The sequence below is a fragment of the Neomonachus schauinslandi genome, chromosome 5 (assembly GCF_002201575.2).
Source record: "Neomonachus schauinslandi chromosome 5, ASM220157v2, whole genome shotgun sequence".
Taxonomy (NCBI): Eukaryota; Metazoa; Chordata; class Mammalia; order Carnivora; family Phocidae; genus Neomonachus; species Neomonachus schauinslandi.
This window is the reverse complement of record NC_058407.1, coordinates 46727398-46751612: the sequence shown is the minus strand read 5'-3', so window position 1 is coordinate 46751612 and position 24215 is coordinate 46727398. Positions and strand designations below refer to the sequence as shown.

At 44.0% G+C, this 24215-nt stretch overlaps 1 protein-coding gene across 1 annotated transcript in view; it reads left to right on the top strand.

Moving 5' to 3' along the window:
• MYRFL (myelin regulatory factor like) overlaps nucleotides 1-24215 on the top strand; it is a 113769-nt gene that overhangs the window by 57980 nt on the left and 31574 nt on the right. Inside the window, exons 9-13 of the mRNA XM_021678543.1 lie at nucleotides 715-825; nucleotides 2332-2422; nucleotides 11814-12014; nucleotides 20396-20504; nucleotides 21272-21381. Coding sequence (XP_021534218.1) covers nucleotides 715-825; nucleotides 2332-2422; nucleotides 11814-12014; nucleotides 20396-20504; nucleotides 21272-21381 — 622 coding nt within the window. The remainder of the gene's footprint in view (nucleotides 1-714; nucleotides 826-2331; nucleotides 2423-11813; nucleotides 12015-20395; nucleotides 20505-21271; nucleotides 21382-24215) is intronic.

Below are 24215 nucleotides of genomic sequence, written 5' to 3'. Positions count from 1 at the left end.
TATGCTAATATTCTGAATGCATGCATATCAGCAAAAACAAAGTAGGTAAAATGCATTGAAATAATTTCAAGCAAATTCTTGTACAAAGCTCATTTTAAGTCATCATTATTATTTTTTTAAAGATTTATTTATTCATGAGAGAGAGAGAGAGAGAGAGAGTGCAGGGGGAGGGGCAGAGGGAGAGAGAATCCCAAACAGACCACATGTACACACAGCACTGAGCTTGCCTGGTGCATCTGGTCCTCCCTGGCCGGGGCGGGCTGGGTGTGGCCTTCCACAGGAGCCAGGCCAGGAGGGGGCAAACATGTGAAGGGGATGCAAAGGAATTCATGCGCAACTTAGAGACATGGCTTGTCAGGAGGCAAGTGCTCTAGCAACATCGGCAGAAGCACAAATGCGAAGTCTTTTCTCCCCGTTGTGGAGTTCAAAAAACCCATATGAGGCGTGGGGAGCACATGCCCTTATGAGGCAGGAAGTCTAGGCTCGAGCTTCTGCTGAAGAGCAGATCTCACCCTTCTGGAGTTATCCCCTGGCAGCCATTCCTGACCATGTTGTGGAGAGTTTATTAAAAATTGGTGCATGGAATAAACTGTCCTCCGCGGGGGGGTGGGGGTGGAGGGGGGCTGAACACACCTGAGAATCTTGGAACGAGTTAGAGTTGATCAGAGTCTGCATTGTCTCACAGTGTCTTGGTATTTCTGCTGTCTGTTTTAGAGTCGACTTGCTGGCCGACCAGGTCACCAAAGTGACCCTGGGTCGGTTGCACTTCACTGAGACAACAGCGAATAACATGAGGAAGAGGGGAAAACCAAATCCTGACCAGAGGTACTGGCAATCCGTGGTGGCCAGGGACTCCATCTGACCAGCTGGTGCCCTCCAGAGACCCCTCAGATTCCTCTTGGTCCCACCAGCCTGCAAACCAGGCCGCCCGCGGCCCCTTTCCCCCTTCTCAGACTCTTCCTGTTTATTAACGCAGCTCATTTCCCCGTAGGCGTCTTTCCTTGTCCATCCTCACCCCCTACAGTGCCTGCTCTCCTGTCCAGCCCCAAATCTGCCTTGATTCCCTCCCTGATTCTCTGGAGTGACCACACGTTTATGCCTCACTGTTTTCCAAAGGCTGAGGACCATCAGACCGTCACACCGCCCTGCTTGAAACTGTGCTCGTCACCAGTACAAAGCCCTGGGTCCTGGAGCTCTGCGATTGCCTTTTTTGGTTAAAAAAGGAAGTGAACTTGCATTAAGGATTTAAACCTGTGGTTCTCATAGTGTGGTCCCAGGCTAGCAGAGATGATGTCACCTGGACACTTGTTAGAGGTGCAATCTCTTAGGCCTCACCAAAGACCTACTGAAGCAAAAACTCTGGGGTGGGGCCCGGTAATTTGTATTTTAACAAATCCTCCAGGTGACTTGGATGCATACTCAAATTTGGGCACACTGGTTTTAGAACATAAGTGCTGGAGTTGGAAAGACTTGAATTTGAAATTTGATACTGCCATATGCTAGCTGGGTGACCTCGAGCATGTAACTTAACCCATTCTGTAAAATGGGGACAATGTCTATATCCTTCTCCAGTAGGGTTGTTCTGGGGTTCTAAATGAGATACTGTAGATAAACTGTTTAGCCCAGTGTATGACACATTCTGAGGACTCAGATGATGGCTAATGATTATAATGAAAATAACAAATATTACTATTACTGTTTTACTTTCAACATGGGGGAGAACTCTTATTCTTTAAGGATTAGAGAATCTGTGGAGTTACAGAGGAAGGTGGCAAGGTTTTTGCCTGCAGTGCTTAAAGACAAAGCTTCTCTATAGAGATAGTTTTATTTTGACTTTCAAGAAATGATCTGATCTTAAAAATGCCTCGTCAGTGTTACATATGAAGAAATAATTGAAGTAACATTGATGAAAATTGCACTGGGAGTAATTAGAGGGGAGGGTCGAGGTCTTTGACTGGAGCAGACAGGGTGGGAAGGATCCAGTGTGGCTGGGCAGGCCCTGCTGGGGTAGGGTACGTAGTTTGGGCGGCTCTGGGCAAAGGGACCTCTTAGGTGGCCGCCTGTTGTGCATCTGCTTGTGAGCAGTGCTGTGCTGTGGGGCTTCCAGAACAGCTCACAAATACCTCCGACCCGGCAGAGGGTGGACCCAGAACAACGTGGAGTGAATCAACTGCTCTTTCATTTCACAGGAGGGGCAACTTAGAACAGAATAGAAAATCTTTAAATACGTAAACCTATCTAGATAAATTCACTGTTAAGTGTTGGGTGGTATTTGATGGCACAAATTATGTCTCTGTTTCGTGATGTGTTGATCTGCTGTTTCTGAATTAGATACTTCATGTTGGTGGTTGGATTGTATGCTGCTCACCAAGACCAGTTCTATATATTGTCTGCCCACATCTCTGAACGGATCATTGTAAGGGTAAGGTTCAGTTCCTTAACGTTTCTGGATCCCACCTGCTTTTCTCCTTTGAAGTAGAATTTGCATTTTTTTTTTAATTAAAAAAATTTTTTTTTGAATTTGCATTTTCAATGGCATGCTGGAAGTGAGCTCTTTCTCAACAGATGATGATAGTAATGGCAGGTATTATTATTTTCATTTTCACATAATGGTTCTCAACCAGGAGAATTTTGTCCCTCAAAGGTCATTTGGTGATGTCTGCAAACATTTTTTGGTTGTCACAATTGGAGGTGCTACCGGCCTCTAGTGGGTCCAGGCCGGGGATGCTGCTCAGTACCTTACAATAAACAAGATAGCCCCCACAGCAAGGATTCCCCCTTCCAAAGTGTCCGTAGTGCTGAAGTTGGGAAACTGGTCCAGGCACTGGGCTGACTAATTTATGTATGACATCATTTTACACTGCGGCACATTTACGTTACCTTCTTCACATGCAGAGGAGCTGAGGCTCAAGAGGGCAGGACAGTTTGTGAATGATGGGGCTCGGGTTCCATCCTAGTTTTCTCTGGTCCTGAAGCCCATGGGGTGGGGAAAGTAGTAAGAAGGCATTTCTTACCCGGAAGTGATTGGTATCCCAGGGAACATCTGGGCCCCTGCCTACCACATAGTAACGGTTCAGCACGTTTTGCTGAATGAATGAGTGGTCACAGCTGTGGACAGGAATCTCGCCAGCCACAGAAACAGAAAGCGGTTGGCAGCTGGAGCTTCAGCTGTGTGTGGCCGGGCTGGCCGCCGCTCAGAATACCAGGGGCCTAAGGTAACAGGTCACCACAGGCCTGGCAGCTGGGGAGGAGCTGGGTCCTGACCCGGGGAGGACATGTGAAGCCCAACAGGAGAAATCATTCAGTACAACAACTTCTGTGGCCTGGGGACCAGATGTGCCTCTTCGGGGAGATGAGTCTTTCCTTTCTTGCGTTGAGCTATTTCAAAACAGAGGGCCCTCTGTCTAATTCTTTTAATCAATTAAAAATAATAAGCCACTTGTAAGTGGAAATCCTAAAACTGTACCTCTAAGTTTCAGTGGAGGTGAAGTAATGATGGAAATGAGGTAAAACACTTGTGTTTAAATGTCCCAGGTGAGGGCTAGCCTGTGTCCTACCGTTTTTGTGGGACCTGATCTAATCTGTAGCAAACAAAGTGCCACAAACAAGGCAGGTGGGGCCCTCTTCCTTGGTAATGGGCCAAGGGCCATGGTTCTCCACCCCAGCAGGGCTCAGGGCGGCTTCGACGCCTCGCCTGATGTCATCTGGGATTGCTGTCCTGCACTAACAAATGTGATTTAAAGTAGAGTCTGGAAGCCTGGGTCGCTTATTGTTTCTGGTTTTTCATAGGGAGGAATAAAGACAGACAATACCATTCTTTTCAGAGTTAGCATAGCTTAGATGTTATGAAAGGGCTGCTTGAAGCTGGGAAACTCATGCCTGAGTCAGGCAGCTTGCTAGTCACCTGCGTACCTTGAATAATTTACCTGGTGTCTGGTTTCTCCATTTCCTGCTGGCAACTCTGTTCTCTGGCTGTTGTGAAGTCCACCCAGCAGCAGTACGAGAGAGTGCTACTATCTAATATTCTATTACCAGAACTCTGTTAATTGGTGCCTCCTCCTATCCAAAACGCGATGATAATTTAACTCATGATCGCTTTGAAAAGTTGAGTGTTCCTGCAACTCATACTACGTATGAATACTAAAAAACATTAAATTATACTTAGTATAGATTGGGTGTCATGTTATTCACCAAATTTTTATTTTAAAAAAGTGATTGTATTCCAGATTTGATTGCTTTCTTCTAGCCATAACTTTTGGTTAAAGAGAATGCCCTATTCTGGAAGTGTGCTGGGTAACACCGGGGTTGTTCTAGCAACAACAAGAAGAAGGAGAATGGTAATAGTGTGAACCATTCTCCCCCTCCCCCAAACTAGAAATATCTTATTGATACTATTTCATTCTAACCCCAAATGCAGAAGTGAAAATGAATGCAGTTTTGAATCTATTTAATTGTTTAACGTTTAAACCAACCAAGAGAAAAAACCGAGCTTCAGAAATAGTGATGTTGTTTGAATCAGTGAGTTTTTGAAATGTTCACACAACACATTTCCCACCCCTAGGATTCTACAGGTGTATGCCTTGGACGTATACCTATGGTTGGACAGAGGGCAGACCAGCTCACATTCTCCAAAAAAGCCAGATGTGCCCTCTTAGGCCATGGCCTGGGTCTGTTAGTTTGAGCTTCAGAATAATGTTATAAGAGCAGACTATATTATATGGAGAACTGCAAATTGCACTGAGCAAATCCAGGTTCATGTTGAGGCCTAAGAATCATTCTTCCCAAGAGCAGAGATTAATGTAAGGGCAAATAATGTAGGAGGCGTGGACTAGACTCAGATGAGTTTCCGGCCTCCAGGAAGGCTTCAGAGACCAAGCTTGTCAGAATTCTTCTTGGAGAGAGGATGGTGGGCAAGACCCAGGAATTGTTCATCTGGGTTGTCAATCAAAACAGCTTTAGAAATATATTATGGTCCTGTCATGTAAATTGACCAATTTCATGGAAATTAATGTTTACTCCAAAGACAGATTTATTTCCCAGGTCTTTTGTTTTTGGAGCATTCTGCCGTGGAGTTCCTTCAGATTCTCCTTGTTAATGACTAGGTTTTCATTCAGCTCCACTTTCCTTCTAAAACACATAATTAAACCTGGTTTGGAGTGCTGTGTTATAAGCAGGAGGGATGATTACTTTTGTCTGCCTTTCAAAGATGTGCCAGGGTTTCCTAGTTTTTGTTTTTGTTTTTAAAGATTTTATTTATTTATTTGGCAGAGAGAGAGACACCGAGAGAGGGAACACAAGCAAGGGGAGTGGGAGAGGGAGAAGCAGGCTTCCCGCTGAGCAGGGAGCCCGATGCGGGACTCGATCCCAGGACCCTGGGATCATGACCTGAGCTGAAGGCAGATGCTTAACGACTGAGCCAACCAGGCACCCCAGGGTTTCCTAGTTTTGAAAATGAATACATTATTCCAGTTTCTTTTCCAGGAGAATAAAAATACGCACGTCCCCAGGAAATGCCCCCTTATTGCTCTGCAAACTGCACTGTCCTAAGATGAGAAACCAACAAACAGGGGCAGGGAAAACAAAAGAAATAATGCGACTGCAAGGAATGGTGAGGGATGGGTGCAGAACAGAGCCGTCCCAGGGCCTGGCTCTGTTGTTACCAGCTCTTGCCCTTTTCTACAAAAGTCCCTTCCTCCCCTAACACACACACACACACACACACACACACACACACACACACACACCACACCACACCACACCCCCCCTTCTGGAGTTCAGATGAATTTTTATTTACCCACAGGAATCAGTATGTGGAGCAATGTCCGTTTCACCCCGTGGTTGGGATTCAACTTTGGTTAACTCTGGAAGGGGTAACCGACCAGGACTGTATGGGACAAAGAATCCCCCGAAGAGTAAAACAGATACCTGGGTCCCCCACTCCACAATTTCTGATTCAATAGGTTGAAGATACATTTCTAACAAGTTTCCAGGAGAGGGTGCTGACCTTCAGACCACACTTCGAGTAGCACTGATAGGGAGCATTTCTGGTCCCATTTTCCACAGCCCTTTCAAAAGGAACAAAAATTTATTTGTTATGATGTGACTTCTTCAACTCAAGCTTTCCTAATATGCTCTTTGGCTGTTGCCTTAAAAGCCCAAACAATGGTAAAGCAAAGAAATTCCAGCTTTCCATTCCGACCTTAGAACGGCCTCAAGTGACCATTAATTGCTGTTTCCTATTCCAAGCACCTGCAGAGGGCGCCATTTACACTTTACTCAGGGAGTGGCGCGCCCTCACAGAATTTTGCAGCTCTGCAGGTGTGTTGCTGAGGAGAGCAGATTAAAGCATTACAGGCAGGTTCGGTTCCAGACCACGGCAATAAAGCGAGTCAAATGAAGGTTTTTGTTTCCCAGTGCACATGAAAGTTACGTTTACACTATGCTATAGTCTATTAAGTGAATAATAGCATTATGTCTTAAAAAACAATGTACATACTTTAATCAAACCATATTGCTAAAGAATGCTAACTATAATCTGAACTTTCAGAGAGTAATGCAATCTTTTAGAGATGGTGGAGGGTCCTGCCTCAGTGTTGATGGATCGAGGGGGTGGCTGCTGAAGGTTGGGGTGGCTGTGGCCGTTTCTTAAAGTAAGACAACAGTGAGGGGCACCTGAGTGGCTCAGTCAGTTAAGCGTCTGCCTTCGGCTCAGGTCATGATCCCAGCGTACTGGGATTGAGCCCCGTGTGGGGCTCCCTGCTCAGCGGAGAGCCTGTTTCTCCCTCTCCCTCTGCTGCTCCCCCTGCTTATGTTCTCTCTCTGTCAAATAAATAAGTAAAATCTTAAAAAAAAAAAAAAAAAAAAGACAACAGTGAAGTTTGCCACATCAGTTGACTCTTCCTTTTAGGAATTTTTTTTATTTTTATTTTTTTTTATAGCATGGGATGCTGTTTTATAGCATTTTACCCACAGTAGAACTTCTTCCAAAATTGGAGTCAGTCCTCTGAAACCCTGACAGTGTTTCATCAACTAAGTTGATGTCATATTCTAAATCCTTTGCTGTCACTGCAACAGTCTTCACAGTAGCTTTAACAGGAATACATTCCATTTCAAGAAACCACTTCTTTGCTCATCTGTAAGAAGCAACTCCTCATCCATGAAAGTTTGAATATAAGATGGCAGCAATTCAGTCCCATCTTCAGGCTCCACTTCTGATTCTAGTTCTCTTCCTATTTCCACCACATCTGCAGTTTCCTCTCTCTGCTAAAGACTTGAACCCCTCAAAGACCTCCATGAGGGTTGGAATCAACTTCTTCCAAACTCCTGTTAATGTGGACATTTCCACCTTTTCCCATGAATCAGGAATGTTCTTGATGACATCTAGAATGGTGAATCCCTTACAGGTTTTCAACTTACTTTGCCCAGATCCATCAGAGAAATCACTATCTATGACAGTATAGCCTTATGAAATATATTTCTTAAATAATAAGGCTTGAAAGTCAAAATGACTCCTTGGTCCACAGGCTGTAGAACAGATGTTGTGTGAGCAGGCATGAAAACAACACTAATCGCATTGTACAGCTCCATCAGAGCTCTTGGGTGACCAGGTGCGTTATCGATGAGCAGTCATATATATATTTTAAGATGTAGGATGCTTTTTTATTTTAAGATTTATTTGAGAGAGACAGAGCGGGGGGAGGAGGGGCAGAGGGAGAGGGACAGAGAGAATCTCGAGCAGACTCTCCTCTGAGCATGGAGCTCAATCTCATGACCCTGAGATCATGTCCTGACCCAAATCAAGAGTCGGACGCTTAACTGACTGAGCCACCCAGGCGCTCTGAGCAGTCATATTTTGAAAGAAATCTTTTCTGAGTGGCAAGTCTCAACAGTGGGCTTTAAATATTGAGTAAACCATGTTGTAAACGGTTATGCTGTCATCTAGGTTTTGTTGCATTTATTGAGCACAGGCAGAGTAGATTTAGCATAAATTCTTAAGGGCCTGAGGCTTTTCAGAATGGTCCATGAACACAGGCTTCAACTTAGAGTCAGCCTGTCCTTTGAAGCTTTGGAGCCAGGCATTGACTTCTCTCTAGGTATGAAAGTTCTAGATGGCCTCTTCTTCCAATAGAGGGCTGTTTCATCTACATTGAAAATCTGTCATTTAGGGCGCCTGGGTGGCTCAGTTAAGCATCCAACTCTTGATTTTGGCTCAGGTCATGATATCTCTCTCTCTTGCTCTCTCAAATAAATAAATAAAATCATTTTTAAAAAAATCTGTTGTTTAGTGCAGCCATGAATGATCTAGAGCTTCTGGATCACTTGCTGCAACTTCTACACCAGCCCTTGTTGCTTCACCTTGCACTTTTGTGTTATACATATGACTTCTTTCCTTAAAGCTCATGAACCAGCCTCTGCTAGCTTCAGACTTTTCTTCTGCAGCTCCCTCACCTCTCAGCCTTCATGGAATCGAAGAGAGTGAGGGCCCTGCTCTGGATAAGGCTCTGGCTTAAGGCAATGTTCTGGTTGGTTTGATCTATCCAGGCCACTCAAACGTTCTCCACATCAGCAGGAAGGCTGTGTCACTTTCCTATCATTTGTGTGTTTGCTGGAGCAGCACTTTTAATGTCCTTTGCATTCACAACTTGGCTGTCTGGCACAAGAGGCCCAGCTTCCGGCCTATCTCGGCTTTCAACATGCCTTTCTCACTAAGCTTAATCATTTCTAGCCCTTGATTTAAAGTGAGAAGCATGAGTCTTTTCCTTTCACTTCAATACTTAGATGCCACTTGTAAGGTTGTTAATTGGCTTAATTTTAATAATGTTGATCTCAAGGAATAGTGAGGCCCGAGGAGAGGGAGAGAGGTGGGGAAATGGCTCGGTGGTGGAACAGTGAGAATAATACACAGACCATTTATTGATGAAGTTTTGCCGTCTCATATGAGCATGGTTTGTGGCTCTGCAAATTACGATAGTAGCATCAAAGATCACTGATCACAGATTACCACAACAAATGTAATAATAATGAAAAAGTTTGAAATACTGCAAGAATTACCAAATTGTGGCAGAGACATGAAATGAGCAGATGCTATGGCGATGGTGCAGACAGACTTGCTCGATGAAGGCTTGCTACAGACCTGCAATTTGTAAAAAAAAAAAAAAAAAAAAAAACATCATCTGTGAAGTGCAGTAAAGCAAAGCTCAATAAAAGGATGTATGCCCGTATAGGCTGGACAGTTGTTGCTGTGCACAGCAATGTGTTAACGATAACTTGAGACTATTCGTCCTCATTTTTGCCAAGTATTCATATACACGTGATTTCAACAAATTCCCACAACACTGTGAGATAGGTAAAGAAGTCATTATTATCTTTAAGCTTCAAAGAAAAAGAGCTGGCACAGAAAGGTTAAGTGACTGGCCCAAGATCACAGAGCCAGCTTGCGTCGTAACACAGATTAAAACGTTCAGGTCTTCCCTAAATATATGGGGCTGTGGGATAAATAATGAAAGTATTTTATTCATTTTGGGATTTGATATCATTGAACCACTCTTGAACCACATGGGAACACAGCTTCATAATTCCAGAAAGAGGTAGTACATTACAGTTTGCTTTGACCCATTAAGATTGTGGATACCAGAGAAGGGAAAAAAATTCACAGACTTTATAACATTTCCCATTACTGATGAGGAGGACTCCTCCGTAGGTCTATATATTTAGAAAATTGCAGATCTGTGGCCCTTCCCAAAATGACTTGAACATATTTTAGGGATCTGAGTTTTCATCTGATGAAAGCTAAGTGAGATTGTTACAATTGTTCTAAAAAATTAAGTCTGCTTATATCCGCTGTTCCAACATGATATCAAGTTTATGGTAATAATTATCCCAAAACTCATTAAGAAAAAATAAATCCATCACTGTCTATTTGTTTCCTTGAAGTGGCTCATTATGTTCAGAGTAGAGCAAAATGCATCAACATTTATATGATATACCTTTGGATTTAGTTGATTCCTCGCAATAAAAGGATTTGAATCAAAACCAATTTGCCATTCACGACCAAGGGGGCTCTGGGGACCTTGTAGCAAGCACTTTGTTTAAGTGCATTCACACAAAATAATGTTCAAAGTTGTTATTTTCTATTCGTTTACTGCTTTTGTCTATCAAATGTCAATGGTTGAGTCTTCCAAGCAGCTCAGGGTTCAAACAGGCGAGAATGAAAAAGTTGAAGACAGCTAAAAGTTCTTTCACTGAACCCAAGCTAAGAACTAAATTTTGCGGGTTTTTTTAAATTATTATTTTTAACTGGGTAGCACATACTTATGGTAAAAAACATTCAAACAATACCAAGAGCGTGTATGTTGAGCAGTGAATCTCCTTCCCAGACCAGTTTCTGCATCTCTCAGTTCCTGTCCTTGAAGAAGCCATTGTTATTGGTGTCTTGAATATTCTCCAGAGATAATCTATGCATATTCAGGTCCTGAGTTTGCAATGTCTCCTGCACTGCCCAGAAAGGCAGAGAGCGAAGACACTGCATTATGTGTTGACTTTTTGGATGATCAGGGTCTAAACTGTTTGTCTGAATTTGTGACAACTTGCCTCAAACACACAAAAATCCGATTTAGAACAATAGGTCATAATTTTAAAAACAAATTAATTTTGTTGTGAGGATTTGGAGGGATTCAGAGATCCTTACTTAAAGATATTTGGAAATATATTCAGCCACAGGAGGTGGGGAGGAGGGAAGACAGTAGAGTGAAAAATTCTTCAGCAAAGAATTTTATTTAAGAGTAAAATCTCCAGAACTTTGTCTGGTTCTCATAATTTCACTTGGGTTATGTTTGAAGACTGCATTTGGCCAGGGTTCCTTTTTTTTTTTTTTTAATTTTATTTATTTATTTGAGAGAGAGCAAGCATAAGCAGGGGGAGGGACAGATGGAGAGAGAGAGAAGCAGACTCCCTGTTGAGCAGGGAGCCAGACTTGGGGCTCAATATGAGGACCCTGGGATCATGATCTGAGCTGAAGGCAGACGCTTAACCGACTGAGCCACCCAGGCACCCCCGGCCAGGGTTACTTTTAATAGGAAAAGTTAGAATCATTATTTGATCATTAAAGGAAGTGTAAGTCCAGCTCCAGAATTTACTAGTTTGTGGCCTTGGGCAATTTGTTTATCCTTTTGGAGGCTTCTGGATATCTATAAAATGAGGCTAATAGTACATATCTCATAGAATGGGGGAGTGGACTAGCTCACAACAAATGTAGCTGTTGTTATTCTTCCTTCAGTGTCATCTGTGTTTAGGGAATAGTTGAGGTGTATTAAATATATTTGTGCTGTCGTTTGCTTGTCAATTGCATGTGAAATCATAAACACTAAAGTGTTTTGAAACTCTAAAAGGGCCAGCTAAATGCAAAGCATTTTTATGTATCTGGGCTTTCGTAAGCTTAGAATGTCTTCTGATGTAAGGTTCTGGTTTTAAATCATTACTCTTATCCCTGAAAAAAAGGTCCTTTTGATTTTCCTTCTTCCTTATCATCCACCCAGTGTAACTGACACATTCTCATTTCCAGATAATTGCAATAGAGCCCGGACGTCCCAAACCATTGCACACTGAGCTCCTGCTCATGGGGAGCAGAGCAGTTAGGGGAGCCCTCCTGGCTCAGCCTGGGGCCACAGTTATTTGGATATGTCAGAATGTCCCATCTGATTCTCAGGTGAAAGACTTAGATGACATTCTGTCTTCCTTTGCTCTGAGGAATAAAGCAATCATCTATTCCTGCTACTACAACTTTAATTGTGCCATATTTATGTATTTTTTTCCAGGCCTCTAACCCTGGGCAGTTTGAAAATGACAGTGATGCATTATGGCAGCGAGGGCAAGTTCCAGAATCCGTTGTTTGTCATAGTCGAGTGGGAATAAATACAGATGCCCCGGATGAAGCCCTGGTCGTCTGTGGCAACATGAAAGTGATGGGGACCATTATGCATCCCTCTGACAGCCGGGCAAAGCAGAACATCCAGGAGGTGAGCATGGGGCAGGCCTTGGGCACCTCCTCTGACACCTGAGTCAGGTGTGCTGGGCGCTCCTGGACGCTGACACGCCTTGCAAAGGGCATCTCTACATGTCTCCTGTTGGTGGAAGACGAACCCAATGCTTAACAGTTGTGAGTGTGGGAGCCGACAGACATCTCTGCTGAGATTGTAATGTGTTTCCTACCCAGGAGAGTGGATTTACCTGACAGGAACGGTGGGCAATGACAGCACGGCGCTGGCTTCACAAGCAGAAAATCTCTGAGTTACCGGCCACGGGCCACTGCCCTTCCTTGCACGCATCGTCAGCTGCTGGAGCTTGCCTTTTCCTTCGCCATCTCCAGACATCCCTCTCCCTGTTCATCTTCCAGGCGCTGTCTCAGTCCAGGTCCTGCCCGTATTTCTCCTGAGCCTCCCAGCCTCTTCCTCCCAGACTCCCTGCCAGCCGTCGTCTTCCCACTCATCATCTTTCTCTGAGGAGCAGTTAGAGGAGCACCTCCTCTCCCTCTTCCCTCCAGCTAGGTCAATCCCATCGCCTAAGGCTCCAGGCCAAGGCCTTCTCCTATCTGTGGAGAGTTAGTCACCGAGTGGAAATCAGAAATCAGGCCTGGAAATCAGGAGGTGCTTCTCCACTTTGGGCTCATCCCAGCAACATGGCCCTAGATAAGACAACTCCGCCCAAACCCACTGCCTTCATCTAGAAGGTGGAAAAGGTGCCTCTCTGCTCGATCCTACCAAGTCTTTTATAGTTTGTAACCCATTGAGATAAGAATCATCTTGGAAAGTCACAACTGCTGTGAAGACCTAAGAGATTAGGATTAAGATGCTTATCCCTTAGCCAGACCACGCTCAGTTCTAGCTCCTCCACCATTTAATTCTGTTTCTCATTCACTGCTTCTACCGTTTCCCCACCTTCTCATGCACCGTGCTTCTCCTGTAAGCATGTTTGAGGCTGTGGCAGAATTGTGTTTTTGAACCTCCTTTACTTAGTCTTTGTTAGTTAATAGGAGACGTAATCTGTAAATCATTGGCCATTCTTCCGGACTGCATTCCTTACCCAGTGCAAATGTGCACTGGTTTTTCTAAACCGGCCAAAGAATGTCCTCCTTTGCTGAGTGGATTCCAAAGAATGGTTGTAATTGTAGACTTTTATGCTGATTGCAAAGCTGTGGTTCGTGTTAGAAGAGCTGTGACCTACTGCCAGATGGGAACTCTTAGGGCTAGAAAGTTCTCACATACATTTCCCAATCCCAGTCCTAGATATTGTGCTTTTGACTTTTAGAGAGAGATAAACTGTCTGCGTGTCAGATCACACCAACTCAAACTTATTTTTGCAATGGGCTGTACAATTCCCTACCAGATCTTATCTAAATGCAAATGGAAGGCGACAAGTCGGAAGAGTCCTCTACAACCCCTCCCGCTACCACCAGGCTACCGCCCAGAATTCACTTACCAAATGTCTTGGTTTGAAGAAAACTTACTGTCTTAAAATAACAAGCTTCCCTAGAACTTCTCAAACCTCTTCTAGGCAGCCTTCTCAGATACATCAAATGTCACCCCAATCCAGGCCCTAAATGTGGAATTCCCGTATCCCCATCCTGCTTTGTGGCAACATGATGGGATAAAGAGAAGCCCAATTTCTGGTGGAAGGCCAGGATTTCAGTCTGATATCGGCAACCGCTGGCCCAGGAACCTTGGCACAGACATGTTCCATGCCTCTGTTTATTCTCCTGTGAACAGGGAAAGCTCATATTCAACTCACTTGTGTTAAGCATGTCTTCTCAGCTTACATACATGAAACGCTCTTCAGCTGTACAAATACATATTATCATTATTTACTTGTATAAGATGCAAATTATATGTAATTCATTTATTAAATTATTTCATATTAATAAATTTGCTCTTAATAGGTCTATCCACATTTATGAAATGTAGGTTTCTAGAAATCTTATCCTAGAGGCCATTTTTAGGCACACAGGCTTGAATGATGGAATGCAGCGAGGGCCCAGAGCGCCCCCCTGGCTGAGTACAGACAGGCCCCTCAGGCGACCCTCCTCAAAATACCCACAGGCTCTCACTGACCAATGGGCTACTTACAACCAGGCACAGTTACCAGAGAAGGGAAGATTCCAGACGTTGCCATACCTCCTCACCTTGCCCTTTAAATACGGCCCCCACCCACTGCCTCGTGGCAGATGGCCTCTCCCTCCCGGTCCTGCCCACAGCTCCCTTGTGGTGTATTCGGTAAACTTCTACCTCCTTTGTTCTGCTTTGGAGGAACGCTTTCACTGTCCATGCTGCTAGCTTCCACTCAGTTGGGTCGCCCCACCTTTGGGGGCCCCCGTCCGATCAGGAGAGACACCACACCTGTCAGTCCTATTCACCATTGCAGACAAGAGAGATGATGGTAGTGATGATGGGGCTGACAGATCTGTGAACTTCATCTTCACCTCCCCCTGACTCAGTTTTTCCAACTTTTAAAAATAGCCCTTCCACTCTGAGACGTGGCCCCTTGGTTGATCTGATTACAAGCGTGGGACGGGAGGCTATTTCTCATTCTTTAAGGAGGCATGGTAACCAGAGCTGGCTTCCGGATGAGCTGTTGCAAAACCCAGCAGCCAAACAGTTGCCCAGGGCAGCCATGGGGGAAAATGCATGTAAGTTACTGCCTTGCCCTGGCTCTGGGCCTCCTCACTCAGGGCAACGGAGGTTGTTTTGTTGGGAGTAAGCACAGAGCACTCTGGTGGAGCTCTCTGTGCTCATCTGGACACGTATCCAAGCCACAGACGATAGAGGAGATGGATGGAAACCTGTGAGGCCGAAGCACAGGGGAAACGAAGTCGGCCTAAGTGAGGGCCAGCCTCACTGCCCCAGACATTGTGTTTACTGATGGACTGTAGACGGTAGAAGAAAATGCAGCTCTTGCAATGGAAATAGCGAAATTGGGGTCGAACTGATAGGCTGAAAAACAAAAGAGTGTGAAAAACGTCAAGGTCAATGCAAAACAAGTGAGGAAGTTGAGAGTTGAGCACCATCAGTTAGATTCTGTGATGAGGGCTGAAAACAAGGCTACAAAAGATTCAAAAATAAAAGCCGGGAAAGAAATCAGTTAGGATGAAATGCTCAAAGATCGTTTTCCCCAACTGCATCCACAGTGTGGTAAAGACAAAAGTGTAGAGTTCAAGAAAGTCAAACATGCAAAGTCTCCCCTCGAGGCCATGAGCCAAATGCAGACGTTCTTGAGCTTGAGGTGGTGAGCCAGTGTTACTCAGGCTGCTCCTGATGGGAGCCTGCTAGTCGAGGCTGTGGCCGGATGATGGATAACGAGATCTCCCTCCCTGAACAAACTGGAGTCCCAGAGACAAGAATGCCTTTTCTGTGGTGCAGTTCTTGAAGTAATGTTAGAGAAGCCTTGGGTATGAAGCCACTAGACAATGACGGCCGTTTGCATCAGGGTCAAAACTTTCCAAAACTGCCATGCACAAGATCAGATCAGACACCTGAATTCAGCTTTAGCTTCTTGCTCAATGCACATTGATGAGCAAGGTGTGGTGTTAAGTGCTGACCAGTGTTTGGTTCCTGGGGGAGGATTCGGAGAAGGCACAGCCCTTGCCTCGAGGGCTTTCCCTAGGCCAAGGGTACATATTGGGAACGCGCAGTACAGGCCACTGATATTTAGCTTGGGAAAGTCTACAACCCTGCATTAGAAACCGAAGAGCATTTTCTTACAGAAACATTGTTATAGAAGGTGTTTCGATCCCCAAACCAACCCTCAAAGTTTTCTTCAGCCAAAAATCTATCTGAAGCACAATGATAATAATACTGTAGAACTCCATCACTCTGTCCAGCAATATGTCTTCAGGGAAGATGTGTTAAAGGAGTCAGCTTAGTCACCCGGGGTCAAGTTCCCTCTATGTGGCCTGGACAGCCTGAGTGAGGGCACAGCCTCGTCTGCTTTCTGTTGGCAGCAAAGGTCCCCCGTGAAGGCTCATGCAGGAACCAAGGGGAGAATGAAGAGTAGGCGAAGCAGGCACAGGACTCCCTGGGTGCAGGGAGTGGGGAACTGAGTAGGGCCTGGCTGGTGCAAGGCCAGTCCAGGCTGGCTCCTGACTGACCCCCCTGTCTCCCTTTTGTTAGTGTCAGGAACTGTCGGGCCATTTTACTACCTTCATTCTCTCATTCCAGCTTCTTCCATTGAAGGGTTTGGGTGCAGTTACAGATCAGGCACACGGCTAGGCACTGCAGAGGTCCTGAGATGAACTGGCTGTGGGTCTTACCCTCAAAAATAGAACTTTTTAAAAAATTAAAACTCCAAGTCGGAAATACTCATTGAATCTCCAATGCCTGGGATAACACATCTGGCACACAGTAGCTGTTCGTTAAGTATTTGTTGAATGACTTGTCCCTCTCCCAGGCCCCTCTGGCCCTCCCCCTGCACACACACACTCTCTCATTCAAATAAATAAATAAATAAGATCTTTAAAAAAAAATAAATATTTGTTGAATGGATGAAGGAGCTCACAGTGTTAGATGTGTGACTGCTCCTTCCTAGCATGGCCTGCAAGGCCCTCCCTGCTCTGACCTTAATCTTTACAGTGTAGTAATGCCCACCTCTGCCCTGGTTGTGCAGACATCATTCAGGGGACTTAGTCCCTTGGGACTCCACTCATGGTATTCTTTCTGCCCAGCATCCCTGTCTTGGTCTCACCCTTTCCATCCCTTCTCCCTACCTTGCCTCTTTCCCTGGCTAACTCCTATCTTAAATTCATTTTTATTAGATTTATTTATCAAATTATTAGTTTATTTAACAAATGGTAGTTGAGCATCAACTACATGCAAGGAATTATACTGGAAACTGGTAATATGGTGGTGAACAGAAAACCATGGCCTTAAATATGTCTCCGCCCTCATGGGGTAGTATCCTATAGGGAAGACGGGTAATAAAGGTGACACAACTAGTAGCCTGGTGATAACTTTGATGGTCGCTATGGAGGAAAATAACAGCTCCCATTAGCACATAAGGCAAAGGGACCCTTCCTAGTGTTGGAAATCAGGAAGTGCTTCCCTGGTGAAGGGATGTTTACGTTGCGGCAGGAGAAGGTAGGAGTGGGAAGGAAGAGCTTTTGAGGCAGGGAAAATGCCCTGAGCCAAAGGCCAGGGTGAAAAGAGCCAGAGTTTGTTTGAGAATCAAAATAAGCCAAGATCTCCATGGGGCTTCACCATTTCTAGGAAGCCTTCCTTTATGCTCCCCTAGGAATATTTTAGGGACCTCCTTGGAGCTGCCATAATTCTCTATTCATAATTCCGTTATCACTCTGCATTTCTCACATTGTAACGGAATCATATGTGATGAGTCTGCCTTCCTATCTAGACGACAAACATTTTTTTAATGTTCATTTAATAAGTCTAAATTTTAGGAAACTTGGAATGTGTAATCCCATAGAAAAAGTATGACACAAGGTCAAGACAATCAGAAAACCTATGAATTTATTTATTTTCATTTTATTTTTAAAATTTCTTAATTTTTATTTTGCTTATTTATTTCTTATTTGAGTACAGTTAACACACAATGTTACATTAGTTTCAGGTGCACAACATAGTGATTCAGTAACTCTCTAGGTTATGCTGTGTCCATCACAAGGGTAGTCACTGTACAATGCTGTTGCAACTCCACTGACTATATTTCCTATGCCGCACCTTTTCTTCCCATGACTTCATTTCATAACTGGAAGCCTGTATCTCCCACTTCCCTTCACCCATTTTGCCCATCCCCCACCTCCTCCCCTCTGGCCACCATCAGTTTGTTCTCTGTATTTATAGGCTTGACTCTGCTTTTTGTTTGTTTATTCATTTGTTTTGTTTTTTGGATTCCACATATAAGTAAAATCATATGGTATTTATCTTTCTCTGTCTGACTTATTTCATTTAGCCTGATACCCTCTAGGTCCATCCATGTTGTCACAAAAAGCAACGTCTCACCATTTTTAATGGCTGAGTAATATTCCATTGTATGAATATACTACATCTTCTTTATCCCTTCATCTATGTGGTTGAACACTTGGTTGCTTCTATATCTTGGCTTTTGTAAATAATGCTACAATAAGTATAGGGTGCATATATCTTTTTGAATTAGTGTTTTCATTTTCTTTGAGTACCCAGTAGTGGAATTATTGGATCATATGGTATTTCTATTTTTAACTTCTTGAGGAAACTCCATATTGTTTTTCACGATGGCTGTACCAATTTATAGTCCCACAAACAGTGCATGAGGATTCCTTTTTCTCCACATTTTCACCGACACTTGCTATTTCTTGTCTTCTTGATTCTAGCCATTCAGTAAGGTGATATGTCACTGTGGTTTTGATTTCCATTTCCCTGTTGATTAGTGACATTGAGCATCTTTTCATGTGTCTGTTGGCTATCCAGATATCTTCTTCGGGAAAATGTCTATTCAGGTCCTCTGCCCATTTTTAATCAGATTATTTGTTTTTTGGTGTTCATTTGTATAACTTCTCCATATATTTTGGATATTAATCCCTTATCAGATATATCATTTGCAAATATCTTCTCCCATTTAGTAGGTTGCCTTTTTGTTTTGTTGATGGTTTCCTTTGCTGTCCTAAAGCTTTATATTTTGATATAGTCCCAATAGTTTATTTTTGCTTTTGTTTCCCTTGCCGTAGGAGACATATCTAGGAAAATGTTGCTATGGCTGATGTCAGAGAAATTACTACCTATGTTCTCTTCTAGGAGCTTTATGGTTTCAGGTCTCACAATTAGTAGAGCACAAACTTTTAAAAGGTCATCATTTTTTAAAGTGACAACACTTAGTGTAGTGCATTGTATGTTGAAGGTGATTGGTAGGTGTTAGTTGAATAAAATAATGAATGGATGAATTGAACCAAGCTTTTGATAATAGCAGGTATCAAAATAACAGTGAGCTCAAAATCATACTTCCCAAGAAGAACCTAAAGTAAATTTTTCCCATTTAGCCAGTTAAGTGTCAAGCCACCACCTTTTATAATCAGCCAAACTAGTGAAGGACAGGGAGCTTTTAATGATGGAGGAGCTTTCCCACTCACCCAACAGAGTGGGTCAAGGGAGGAGTTGAGGGCCATGTCAGGGGTTTTCATATAACAAGAAAAACGAAGCACTTTTGGTTACTCTAACACATGGATGAATGTCCAGGCAGTATAATTTTAATTGCCAAGAGACTACTGGTTTTGTAATCGTTATATCCTAAAAGAAAATTATATCCTAAAAGAAAAAGGGCTGCTAGCATTTTACTTATAGAATAAGGTCATTTAAAAAATAGGTTCTGGGGCGCCTGGGTGGCTCAGTTGGTTAAGCGACTGCCTTCGGCTCAGGTCATGATCCTGGAGTCCCGGGATCGAGTCCCGCATCGGGCTCCCTGCTCGGCAGGGAGTCTGCTTCTCCCTCTGACCCTCCTCCCTCTCATGCTCTCTGTCTCTCATTCTCTCTGTCTCAAATAAATAAATAAAATCTTTAAAAAAAAATAAAAAATAAATAAAAAATAGGTTCTGCTAGTACCATGAATTCATTAAAAAAAAACCAAAACAACAACAACAAAAAACCTCAAAAGAGAATTCTTTGAATCATACACATTTGGCTTTAGGAAGAATTCACTCTATTGTCTTTGTTGTCATTTTGCTGGGACCTGGTGACATTATTTTGAGGAATTTGCAGTGAGAGCTGGGAATACCTTTAGTAACCTATGAGAGCAGTGAACTCAGAGAAGCATACCATCACTGACCAGAGTGGTTTGGGGGAGAAGCCATCTGTAGGAGAGGAAAGTCTGGATCCTAGGAGGCCTTTGCTACCTGCCACTTGAGGAAATTTTCTCCAGCAAGGTGTCCAAAAGGAATTCAATGATATAGGATATTTCCATTCTTTGAAGGTTTTTTTGCTTTTACTAAACCTTTTCAATTTGTAAATACAAGGTTGGCCTATATTTATTTGGTGTTTATACCGTATGTTCATTTGGAAATGATCCCTTGCACTCATGAATAGCAATTGTTTCTCTCCAAAGCGATCAGTCTCCATTCTCAGAAGGAGAGTTTGCCTCTCAGAGGAGAGAAAAAAAGGGCAAGAGTAGTGAATGAGGGAGCTTTCACTCTGTAATTTAGATATAAAAACTCTGTCTCAATTTGTCCGTGAATGGAAGTCACTGATATGGACCTTGAAGCTTGGGTTTCTCTGAGGAGAAAAACATAAATTTCTCTTAAAATAGTTTGGGCAAGAGGAAAGAACAGTCCCATTGTCAACACTCCTAATTTCTCTAGGTCCCTTTGGGCATTGATTTGAATAGGAAATCATCTAAGTGGCTGAAATCTGCTCTTCTTTCATTAAATTAGGTTGACACAAATGAACAGCTAAGACGAATAGCCCAAATGAGGATCGTTGAGTATGACTACAAACCTGAATTCGCATCTTCAATGGGAATAAACACTTCCCATCAAACAGGTATGCACACAAATTCCCTTTTTAATTTTGTGTTGTCAACTCTTAAAAGTTTAACTCCCTCTTTATCTGGAGGTTGTGTGCTATGGCATTGATTTTCTCTGTGAAATCCACACTCACTCGAGTGGGAAAGGTCAGAGAAATGTCTGTGTCATCTTTACTCGACACCCTCCTCCCCACTCCTGCACCCCCATGGTACTGGTGGAATATTTTGAATACGTAGTTTCTTTTCATGGGAACCATCTTGCTCATGCAATGCGGGCTCAGGGGTAGATGGCAGCTCCAACTGTAAGAGGGGCAGCACTGGGCCGACCTGGGAGAGGGGAGGTGGCAGAGTAGGTGGGTCTAGGTCAGAGAAGGGGCAAAGAGGTGTTGATACCCCCACCCAGGAATCCTAAAGAAACAGGGGCCATTTAGGTGGCAAATCCTCCTGCAGGAAAAGAGGAAATCAAGCTAATGTCCCACTCTTACTTCTATACACAGGGATTTTAAGGTATTTGCCCACTCCTCCCAACATTCGGCCCAGAGTCTCAAGGAAAAGTGAGGAAAATGACACCCCTGCTTTTAATCCTATAGTGATTATGGGCTCAAAATTCCTTCTTTGCTTCAAACGTATCATAGATCAAAGCAAAAGCTGAAAAGGGGTAATAAGCATCTATTTGCAAAGATGTCCCGGGAGGCTGTCAGCAGTCCATTTTGATGTAGGCCTGGGAGGATTTTCTCCAGAAAGCTGTTTTCCTGACTAAACGAGTTGGAGTGTTTGGGTCTAGGGATGATTGCCCAGGAGGTACGAGAGATCCTGCCTCGAGCTGTCAGAGAGGTTGGTGATGTCACCTGTGAAAATGGAGAGACGCTGCCCAACTTCCTCATGGTCGATAAGGTAACTACAGAATCAATCTGCCTCTGGAGTGACAACCCCACAGGGGACCCCTCTTCTGTGGCCTTGAAATGCACTGAAACATCCAACCAGGAAACAAGAAAGCTTCGCTGAACTGTGTGGTAATTGGTATCAGCCATGGCACCTTGGGCATAAGTACCAAGAAGAAGCCCCCTATGGGAAAAAGAAAAAGGAGTATGTAACGGTGACAGGAGAGGTCAGCGGGCCTCAATGTTGGAGGGAGACTGGCCCGGGTAAAGTCCACGTACCAGGAGTGAACCTAAAACGAGGCCCTGGCGTCATGTGAAATAGTGACAACAAGCTGTGATCTGATTTGTCTTAAAAAATGGAACTAGACCTTCTGAGAGTGTAGTTTATCTCACAGAATACAATTCAGGTTAGCATGAAAATAGAATGATGGAATTCGTAGAATGACTGAAGGTGGAATGAAGTGTTGATTTTTTTGGCGAGCACAGTTTCTCAACAAAGTTGTATGTTCTACTTTCATAGCACAATCATAAAGTGGGTCAGTTTTGCAAAGGTATTCATGAGCCTCGTCCTTTTTCCCAAGGGCCTGTCCTAATTCTCTGATATTCAAATCATTCTCTTTTGAAGGAATGTCCCTGTCTTTGTAGCTGAGCTCCCCTTTGCAAGGTAAAGGGGTCTCAGTGTGCCATTCCCTTGCTTGCTTTGTGTGTGTGACTTGAGTCGGTCTCCGAGATCGTGTTTATTAATTCTGTGAAAGCCTGCGTCGTGGCAAGGTTTGCAGACTCACCCCGCTGCTGATCTGTTGTACATTGCCCTGCTCTGTTTGATGCTGGCGGGAAAACTGATTGACATGGGGATATTGTAGTCGTAGGGACAGATGTCTGAGAGGAGACTAATTTGTAATTTGTCAGTTCACGGGGGCAGTGCTTCTCCAACTTCAAGGTGTACATGAATCAGTGGAGGAACTTGCTAAAATACAGGCGGATTCAGCAGGAACGGGGTGAGACCCAAGAGCGTGCATTTTTAACCAGCCTCCAGGTGGTGCCAATTTTGCTGATCTTGCTGGTCAGCAAGCCACACGGAGCAGCAAGGTGGAGGGTCCCTTTCCCTGTTGGGCCCTTCCTCAGTCTTCTTCCTCTGGGCTCTTGGGCAACAAATACTTAGCTGATGGGGTGTGGATGGCCTGCTCTGCCCTGGGCCGCAGGGGTAGAGTGGCAGACGTGTGGTTACTTCCTCCTGCTTCCCACACCCGTCTTGAGTAGAAGCAGCTCTTTGGTCTCAGACCTGGGCTAGCACTTCCCGTGAGAGGTGTATCATGAGAAATCTATTTTTAATAATAAAGTAGTGAAGTTTTCCCATTATTTACTCAAAATATAAGATAAGAGATACTCCGAGGTATTCGTGTCATAAGGTCACCCCCACTCTCTCGCATTTTCAGAAGCTTCCTGGGTGAGAGAAAACTGTGAAGGCACAGCTGTCTGGCTCAGGGTGCAGCCCTGGGAGTTTGCCATTAGGCTGCCAAGGTGGGGCTCTTGGGGTTACTCATTTGGTGGCAGCCATGTCACTTCTGACTGTGGCCCTCCCCTAGAACACCCCAGAAAGAGATGTCTGCGATTTCTGTGTAGGTAACATCTGCCCAGGGCCTTACGATTATCACTCTGTAGGAGAATAATTAGTTTTCCCCTGGCCCACTATCAAACTTAAGTTGAATGAGGATAGTCAGGATTATTAGCAGCCGCGGTTCTGAGGGCTACCCACCCCCTGGAGAGGCTACAGCCCAAATTCATTCCTAAGAAGGCCAGAGCCTTGGGAAGATAAGGGGTGGTCTTCCTAGTCTAAGCAGCCAGGTTTGTTTGTCCTCTGAGCGGCGGTCTACGCCAAGGCAGCATTCGGTTTATAGGTAAATACAACTGACAGGAGTCCAGAAGAGACAAGTTTTGATTCTCTTAATAACAGGATCTTGCAGTGATTCAATCTATGGAGCCATCACCAAGGCCACACTCATTCACCGAACATGTAACACTATGAGCAGGTGAACATCCCCATGCTCTGAGGCCTGGCTTTCCACTTTGGCTCACTCCCTAGGAGAGACTTCAATTACTGGTGTAATCCTCAACACTGTGGAATATCTCTCCACTACATTATAAATACTTCACAGAATAGCCCCTTTGTTATTTCTTATTAAGAACACAGGTAATGTGACTCTTGTCCCATGCTCTCTGTTAATTGTACAATAAGCAAGATGTACAGAAAGCCTCTTGCTTTCTGGTCTCCTACCCATTTGTGTGGGCACCATGTTGGCCTTGCTTGCCACATTCAGGACTGCTTGTTATTCTTTTTTTTAAAACATTTTATTTATTTATTTGAGAGATAGAGAAAGAGAGCATGGCAGAGGGAGAGGGAGAAGCAGACTCCCCACTGAGCAGAGAGCCCGATGTGGGACTCGATTCCAGGACCCTGGGATCATGACCTGAGCCACCCCGGTGCCCCAGGACTGCTTGTTTTAAGGAACGTCTCTAGGACGTCCTGGCCACATGTGCTATAGCAATGGGTGGCGATCAGGTTCAGTTACAGTGTCTCCCTCTGCACTCCGTTTCTCTTCCACCCAATGATCCTTTTGTATAAAGAAATTTTTATTGAAGCTAAAGCGCAAACTAGAAATGCACATGAAAATGTTGAAATGTTGTACTTCATGATTGCTATATCTTTTCCACATGTACTTTGCAGTTTTGTGTCCAAGTAAGAAACAGAATGGTTGGAACTTTACAGACTGTCCATGTAACCAACCATAGCTGGAGATGAGTGGTGTTGGCCAAAGGAGGTAGAAATTATTTTTCTTTCAGAAGAGA